The 8,626-nt window shown below is 41.8% G+C and overlaps 1 protein-coding gene across 1 annotated transcript; it reads right to left on the bottom strand.

The window, feature by feature from the left end:
• Positions 1-501: 501 nt before the first annotated feature.
• LOC100191292 (uncharacterized) lies at positions 502-6,561 on the bottom strand. Its single transcript, NM_001136726.1, has 5 exons — positions 5,945-6,561; positions 2,240-2,359; positions 2,013-2,145; positions 1,748-1,912; positions 502-961 (listed from the first exon to the last, which is right to left on the bottom strand). Exons 1-5 carry the CDS (start codon positions 6,490-6,492, stop codon positions 785-787), a joined length of 1,143 nt encoding a protein of 380 aa, NP_001130198.1. The 5' UTR covers positions 6,493-6,561; the 3' UTR covers positions 502-784.
• Between the last annotated feature and the right edge of the window lie 2,065 nt (positions 6,562-8,626).

Raw genomic sequence — 8,626 nt, 5'->3', positions numbered from 1 at the left:
GTCAGTGAAGTGGTCGTCAGCCAATAAATCCTTTGTCCAAGTGACCTCCAAAACAACTGGCAGTTTTATTCTCGAGATGTTTTTAACCACTCCCCAGAACTGCTTTGCAACTGGGCAATCAATAGCAATATGGAAAAATGATTTTCCTTCCTTCCCCACACACTTCGCAGAAATAGAGCCATCATAGGAATACGGAATGGAAGACAACATGACCATTTTGCATGGTGGTTCAAGGAGCTTGCTGGGGGGCAGAATAGTGACTTCAGATGTGCAAAGCTTGCTGGAGGGCGGAACAGTGACTTCGGATGTGCAAAATGCGGAGTACGGGCGCTGTACGAAACAGTACACCGCAAGAGAAACAGTGAACGCTACTTTGCGATGCAAATGATAGCACTGTACGGACTATACCCGAAGCATCCATCACCAATTGGCTTCTTTCATCAGCTATGTCGCTGCTGTAAATAATGGCCAGTCGAAAATTTCTTGTCAGTAGAAACCATGGAAGACAAACTGCCATCATAGCCCAGCAGGAAAACGCCCGAATCACTCGAAAGAATACAAGTTACAGTGCAACTAATCATTCCTGACAGTAAATACAGATGCACACCCAACTATTTATTAACTTATACGACATATAGACAGCACTTTGAGTAACTTTAATACATAATTGACTCTATCAGCACTTCTTTTAGTACAAAAATTTACACTGCTCAAGCCCTGGAGTTACATTAGCAACGACACAGGCACGAAGTTTAAACAGATTGGCATTGTCAAGCGGTTGCATTCATACTTCTTCACTTCCACTGCTACTGTTGCTTTTCCGAATGTTGTACTTGCACAGGGGGCATGTTGCATTGATGTGAAGCCACTTATCGATGCAGGTGCAGTGGAAATGGTGCCCACAAGGGAGTTCCCGCAACTCTGCACCATCATCATAAGCAGATAGGCAAATACAACACTCCTGGACAAGGTTACATGAAACATTAATTCATGAACAGTATATTACTATATTGAACAAAATGATTTGTGCATCTTTCTCCTCTAACATAGGTTGGCAGCACTGCAATAGATAGTTCATTCAAAACAAAACCAACTTATAGGTTGTTTGAATGCAATAGAGCTAATAGTTAGTGGCTAAAATTAGTTGAGATATCCAAACACCCTAGCTAATAGTTTAACTATTAGTTATTTTTGGTAAATTAGTTAATAGTTAGGTAGTTATTTGTTAGCTAGCTAATTCCACTAACAATTTTTAGCCAACTAACTATTAGTTCTAGTGCATTCAAACACCCACTTAGTGGGATTGCATAAAAATGATGACAGAAAATCATTGTTACATGTTAACATGCAAGTTCACAGAACACATATTAGTACCAAGTGTACAACAAATAAATGGTACAATACATCAGAATCTTTGTGATGCAGGTCAAATAAGGTGACACATGACCAATGTATTTATCAGAAATTCAGAAGCAACAATCCGCCAAACACAGTAAAGTTCAATGAAGACATATCAATTAATAATGGCCCCGCCCACACCACCCCACTCAAGAGACAAGAGACAACACACATCACTACATCAGTAATTATTAATGAAAAATATAATCTGTGCTTGTGAAAACCGTAGTTCAAAAGATGTTCAGTGGTAGCAACTCAAACATCAATAAGGCTAAAGCTATGTAACATCTATGTTCAAAAGCCTCAGTCACAAAAAAACATCTATGTTCAAAAAAGCATTAGAACTCACTGCATCTTCAGCTGCAAGCACTTTCTCAATAGGTTGATTGGTGCCACACTCTGTCATTATTCCACCAAAAGGACCCATGGGGTCAACATCTTGCTTTTCAGGCTCATCGGTCCGCCGAAATTTGTATCTTGGGATTTGACGAATGTCATCTTCAGATGCTCCTTCCTGTATTCAGTAGATGATGTAGACAGTTATCTAATCAGAATGACATGTCTACTTCACCATTTCAGTTATATTACATTACACAAGACTTGAAAAGCCATACCTGATCAGATACTGCATAGAGAATTGCTATGATACAAGGAAGGCAACAACAGACAGCAATACCAATGATACAAGCCAGAGCAACACAGAATACAACAAAAAACACATCAAATGCCAGGAAGACTATGCAGAGCCTGCAAAGTAAGTCATAGAGAAAAATGTTTACATTATAAACAATCAGATGAGAACATTATAAAAATTATATTATTAAATTAATGAACATAGTACCAGTAAAGCTGAGGTGCGTCCCGGATAACCTCTTCACCCCCAGCAGATATCCAATAAAATCCGATTATCCACCATATGAAGGAGAACATTGTATTAGCAGACTCCAAGTGTTTTGCAATACTGCCAGATTAAATCAGTAATAACATCACCAGGTTAAAGAACTATTAAAGATGTTACATGTCCAAAAAGGTCATTTGATGTAAAAGAAAGGGACCAAAGGTGGATTTAAAGCTGACATGAGACGATGAGAATAACAGTAGCTATAATGAAGTACGGATGCATATCAAGCATGAGATATAGCCCCTGTTTTCAAGTCGTCGACTAGTCGTCCGGTCGGTCCTGAGAGCTCGACTTGGGGAGCCAGCTCGACTTTTCTGGCAAGTCGGGCGACTTGTCAACGACTGGAAATTCTCAGTCGACTAGTCGTCGACTTGGTCTGGCAAGTCGGCCGACTTGTGCCCCAGTTCAGCCCAAACAGCCCAAAGACCCATTACACAACATATTTTCTTGATTTGGGAGAAAATGCAATGGATGATCTTGATTTGGGAGATATTTAGGGTATCTACTATCTAGTATCTACCAAGCTGCAGCGGCAGCTTAGCTATCTAATGGAGCTTATTTCCTTTCAAGTTTGAACTATATTTTCTTGCTATTTGTTTTCCAATTTAAACTATATGGTTGTTATGACTTATGAGTTTATGACTTATCACTTATGTGGTTGATTTGGTTCAATTTGAGACTTCAAATGAGGTAAGACTTGCTGTTTATTTCAGTTTCGTTCAATTTCAGGCTTCAAATGAGGTAAAACATGCTCTTTCTTCATATATAAATGCTATATTGTCTATATGAAGCCATTATATAGGCAAAACAACCACTATATTGGCAAGTCGACGACTTGTCGACTGAGTCGTCGACTGACTTATCGACTAGTCACCAAGTCGGTACCTTGTCGACTCAACTTATCGACTTGAAAACCTTGGATATAGCAACCAGTTGCTAGGATAAATTATACAAGAGGGGAACAAATGAGAAAACAGAAGGCCCTAAAGTTAGCTACAATGTTTGCAGCAAGACATTTTTTTTCGAACGACACAGGAGAGCTGCGTGTCATTTCATTAAGCAAGAGGGAAAAATGTGGGGGGCGAGGCCAAACCCACACGGTTACAGACTTACAAACACATGCTCGCCACACACAAGAGGTAAGCGACCAAAAACACACCCAGGGGGGGGGGGTTGCTCAAGAACCCAGCCCCACCAACCTTGCACTCAGAAGGCTAAGTGCAGAATTACCAGCAAGGCACCACAGGTTGCCTTCCTGTACAACTTTACGGCACACTAAGGAAACACTGGGACTAATCCCCTCAAACACACACTCATTTCATTCCTGTGCTTCCAAACTTCCCAGGCAACCAGAATGATCAAAGAATTCAGACCCCTCTTGACCTCCCTAGGGACTGAATTGATTACCCCAGACCACCAGCCAGAAAAACTCCTTCCCAGACAGCTCCTGTGGAATGCATTCTTTTTTAGAACACGCAATACAGCATTTACTTGGGCCTGCTGTTCATCATTCACTTGGCCTCTCCAAACAGAAATCATATAGGACGCATTTCATCTCTTAGGTGAATATCTTCTACATTCTAGTCTATGCCTCAAAATTCTATGCAACACACAACACAGCATTGATGTGTAACACAATAAGAGAACATTGTTGAGTCCTTGCTTTCTTTTTAGACTTAAAATTTAGGATAGAACTTGCATACACATTTTTTAACAGTATAAAGAATTTTGGGCCTCTTTAGGATCCAGCAAGGTTTTAAAGTCGTCCGACTAATCGCGATTAGTCGACCTTATCGCTAGAGGGAGCTCAATTAGGGTCAGTCGTCCGACTAGGTATAGTGGTCGGCTAGTTTTGCCTGTTTTGGGCCACTAATCCGGTCTCTATTACATGGGCCGGCCCACCATCTGTACAACACAAACACTGTTTTGCCCTACTTGTACTAATATGGTACACACATTACGCAGTGCACAGTCGCACGTGCACCCTTCTCCAGCGCCGCCGCACCTTCTCCAGCGTCGCTGCCCTCCTCTCCTGTCGCCCTGCTATGCTCCGGCGGCCCTCTGCTCGAGCGTCAGCTGTGCCCCCTCCATCACGCAACAACTGTAGTCTGTAGAGCCCCCCCCACACAACGTTGTTTTGCAAAATATAAATACCATATAGTATATGTATGTATACACTATCTCTACTCTTCAAAACTTCCTCTACGATCTTATCAAACCCATTAGTTTATGCCTTCCGCAACTATGCTCCCGACCCATTATCCCGACCCATTAGGCCACTACGGCAATGTCCCTAGGACATCTCTTGATCTCGCATACCCAGTCAAGAAATCTTGGGTCCGCCACTGAATCAGTGTACTGTTGTCCTGCTACAGCTAGTGTGCTGTTGCATTGCAGTCCTACAACTTTATATATTGATATATACATATGTCTTGTTATAGCCTTATAGGTGGACGACTAGGAGTCGACTAGACTCGACTAATCGAGCAATTCAACGACTAATCGCGATTAGTAACCTTATCAGTGCTCAGGCGACTAGAGTCGACTAGCCGACTTTAAAACCTTGGGATTCAGTATCCTTGCCTTGTGCTGAGCCAAAATGCTCTACTTTATTATCGATGTACCTCACATCCTAGCATCATACGAGCGAGAAACAGCTGACTCAAAGTGAAATAGAACTCAATTAAAAGTGAAGGCTATGGTGAAAATTCTAGGCACATAATACTGAACTTCAATTCAATACTTTTATCTGCTTCGTTTGACCTTGCATCAGGGATATTATGTCCAGGTTGATCACAAAAGCAATTCTTCAATTTACTCCATTCAGTGACACTATAACTAAGATAAGCACACTGAATATTTCACTAGAAGAGTTTTTTTGCTATTATAGTACTCGTTTTACGTGGCTTCTCTATAATACTGTTCAAAGTTTAGACTTCGCTAAAATATTACTTACAAACATAGATTTTCTCTAAAATAGTATTCTAGCGTTATTGTATCCATTTATATTTTCTTTTCTTATTTTCCATCACTTCAAAGGGCAAGTTTTGATTCATAATATAAGAATATTCATTTCGAATTCTTTTAAAAAAATAAATTACAAATAATCTATGGCTTAAAGAGACCAAGATATAAACCATTTGTCTCATATAACTCTAATTTAATAATAAAAACTGTCCATCCATAAAGCAAAACAAACTTGATTATGTACACTAAACAAAATAATTAAGTTCATCCATAAGGCAAACGGTATATGGTCGGGGTGTGGTTGCCCATGGCCAGAGGTTGGCGCGAGAGAGATTTCAGGCGGTGGTGGCACTAAAAGTTCCTTTAGAACTTCCTTCGTTCTTGTATCGTGAGAGATAACAGAGTAAAGACATCTTTTTAAGTGATAGAGAATAAGAAAATAAAATACAAATAGATAAAATAAAGCTGGAATACTATTTTAGAGAATATTCATTCTTGTATATTATTTAGAGAAGCCTAAATTGTTAATACTATGAGTACTTTAATAGCAAAGATCACTAGAAGCTACACAGCCACCCGCCTGTATTGAATAAGAGTAACACGCTACATGGACATTACCGTACATGTACTCTGGATAAGCAGCTTTAGAAATCTTTCCGAGCAGATCCATCAAGTTACCTGGCGTAATCGGTGCGGCGACCATGGCGATCGAGCTCCCTGTCATCCTCATCACTAGACGACGACGATCCGTCGCTGCCCCTTTCCTCGTCAGCGGGCGCTGCGCCGGCGCCGCCGCGCTGGCCATGGCGCATCCGGTACTCGATTGCGACGCACACCATGTGTATGACGCACTGCAGGGCGTAGCCGGCGACCCAGGTCCGGAGCGGCATGGGCGAGTCCTCGTCGCGGCTGAGCACGAGCACGACCGCAGCGACGGTGATGAAGGCGAGGTTCCAGAGCAGGTCGAGCGCCACGACGGGGCGGGAGTAGGCCCAGTCCGCCTGCCGTTCCTCCAGGTGCTCTGCGGCTGCCTCCCGCACCAGCACCGAGGGCTCCCGCATGGCTCGCCGCCCGCCGCGGCGCAGCAGCTGCGCCGCACCGCGGAGCGAGGGTCGGCGGAGCGCTCCGCCTCGGCGACGGCTCCCGCCGCCGGAGGCACCGCCCAGCAGCGGCGCGGAATCGAGGGGCGCTTCGGCGCGGGGGCTCGGAGAGCGGGGCGTCGCCATGGAGAGGAACTCCGTGAGAGATCAGGAGGAAGGAAATGGTCTCTTCCGAGAATGGAATTGGGGGACGGGATTTAGGGACCCTGGAGTCTTTTCTCTAGTTTTCTCTTCCCCCCTAACTTTATTTAATACAAAACTCAAAATTTGGCAATCAAAGAAAAGTAAATTTAGGGTTTATTTGGAACCCAAAAAATACTCAATAATGCAAGAATTTCATAAGAACCAGTTTAATTTTGTAGTCCATCAGTCCCAAATTACAGTCGTTCTAGCTTTTGATTTTTATATCTATATTAAAAATATGTTAATGAATTTAGACATATATACACGACACATGCATTAAATATTGTATGAATCTATTAAAATGTTAAAATGAAATTTAATTTTAGATAGAGCGAGTAGAAAATTGCAGGAGTTAAAAAAAATCTCCTATTCCAAACAAGACAGGTGGTGTTTGGTTTTACAAGCTAACGTTTAAATTTAGGACAAAACAAAAATAAGAGCGGGTTCGGTTTCTAGGGGATTAAAGAGATTTAAGGGAATTAAATCCCTTGCTAGTTAAAATTAAAGGTGTGTTTGGTTGATTCCAACTAAAGTTTAGTTTCTATGACATCGAATATTTGAATGATAATTATGGATATTAAATATAGTCTAAGTATAAAACTAATTGCATAGATAAAAACTAAAAGACAAGATGAATTTATTAGACTTACTTAAGCCTATATTTAATAGGCACAATTGATATTCAAACATTTGATATGACAAAACTAAACTTTAGTTAGAGAATCAAACACTCCCTAAATATAAAGTGATTAGTCTCTTTCAGTCCCCTCGGATCCATATACAACCGAACAAAGCTTAAAGGTGGTACTTGACTGCTTGGTTTGCCATAGAACGTGAATGAAATAGATAGGAATAACCCTTCAATAAGGATATGTTTGGAAGTAAGAGGATTGAAAATGATGAATATGCTCACAACTGAACCCTAAAAGTTGAATGAACGATATTCCCCCCTTCATATGATGTTTATTTCGTTCAGTACTCCTCCAACTTAATAAGGCTATCTTCGACATCTTAAGACCCGTTTGGCACATCTCTAGCTCTTGATTTTAGGGAAGGAGTTGTGCCAAACGGGTATTTTTTAGAAATGATCTTCATGTGGAGCAGTAAGATCGGAAGTTGTTTTTTGAAGAAAGGCGAGATCAAAAGCTCCCCCAACCTCAAAACAGGTCATCAACAAACCAAATATATATTTTCCATCAAACTTGGGCTAAAATTACCCATAACTGCCATTCATCTACTCGAAATGACTTACGTCTGCTCCCTCCCCCTCCTGCCAACACCAGCCACACCTTCGTTTTCTAGAGGTCATCATCGCATGCATCCCCACGGGCCTAGGGTTCTAGAGGAAGCATCGCCTGTATCCTCGTCGCCATCCTCATGGAGCCAGTCGATGACTCCCCGCCTCAGCATATGCATCAAGCTAGCGCGGTCCGATGGTAGCTATCTGCCTCCCCCATGTGGCCAGTCACACCTCCGTTTTTTAGTAATACTAGTATATAGCCCGTGCTAACGCTACGATCCCGGGAAGGGTAGGGATCGATAGCGATGGTGACGGCACGAGGAGAGAGGTTGTCGGCGACGACGACATCATGAGTGAGGGGGAGGGGTGGCGGGGACGAAAGGAGAGGGGAGGCTAGGGGTGGCGGTGGCGGGGTCACTGCGAGAGGGAGAGAAACGAGTGGTGAGACATGATCCAAGTAATATTGTTCATTGGATTTGAGTAAGTGAGGTAGTGTTATCCAGCGATCTGAACCGTAGTTTTTGATTGTGTGATAAGTTTATATACTATTTGTTTGGTAGATTTAATGTAAGTTATGAGTGTGGGGGTGATTTGATCGGGTGGTCTTTGAAAATTTTAAAATGTCAGATTATATAGTGGTATAAAAGTATAAATTCTACCTCATTTCTTGTACCTTTTCTCTTGAAATAGATAAAATGATCGTGACGTTGTGTTATGGCAAATGTACGCAGTGTATATTTCGTTTTTAATGGACCCAAACAACATATTACACGTCTAAACTATATCCCATAGTAAAAATTTCTATACGTGTTCACGTGTTTTTCAAGGTTGAAGATA

The sequence above is a fragment of the Zea mays genome, chromosome 2 (assembly GCF_902167145.1).
Source record: "Zea mays cultivar B73 chromosome 2, Zm-B73-REFERENCE-NAM-5.0, whole genome shotgun sequence".
Lineage (NCBI taxonomy): Eukaryota > Viridiplantae > Streptophyta > Magnoliopsida > Poales > Poaceae > Zea > Zea mays.
This window is presented reverse-complemented; position numbering and strand designations above follow the sequence as displayed.

Coding starts and splice junctions, on each gene's coding strand:
- LOC100191292 (NM_001136726.1), bottom strand. CDS start 6,492: ATGGCGACGCCCCGCTCTCCGAGCCCCCGCGCCGAAGCGCCCCTCGAT. Junction 2,146..2,239: donor GACGCACCTCAGCTTTACTG/GTACTATGTTCA, acceptor CTTACTTTGCAG/GCTCTGCATAGTCTTCCTGG. Junction 962..1,747: donor TGCTTGCAGCTGAAGATGCA/GTGAGTTCTAAT, acceptor AACCTTGTCCAG/GAGTGTTGTATTTGCCTATC.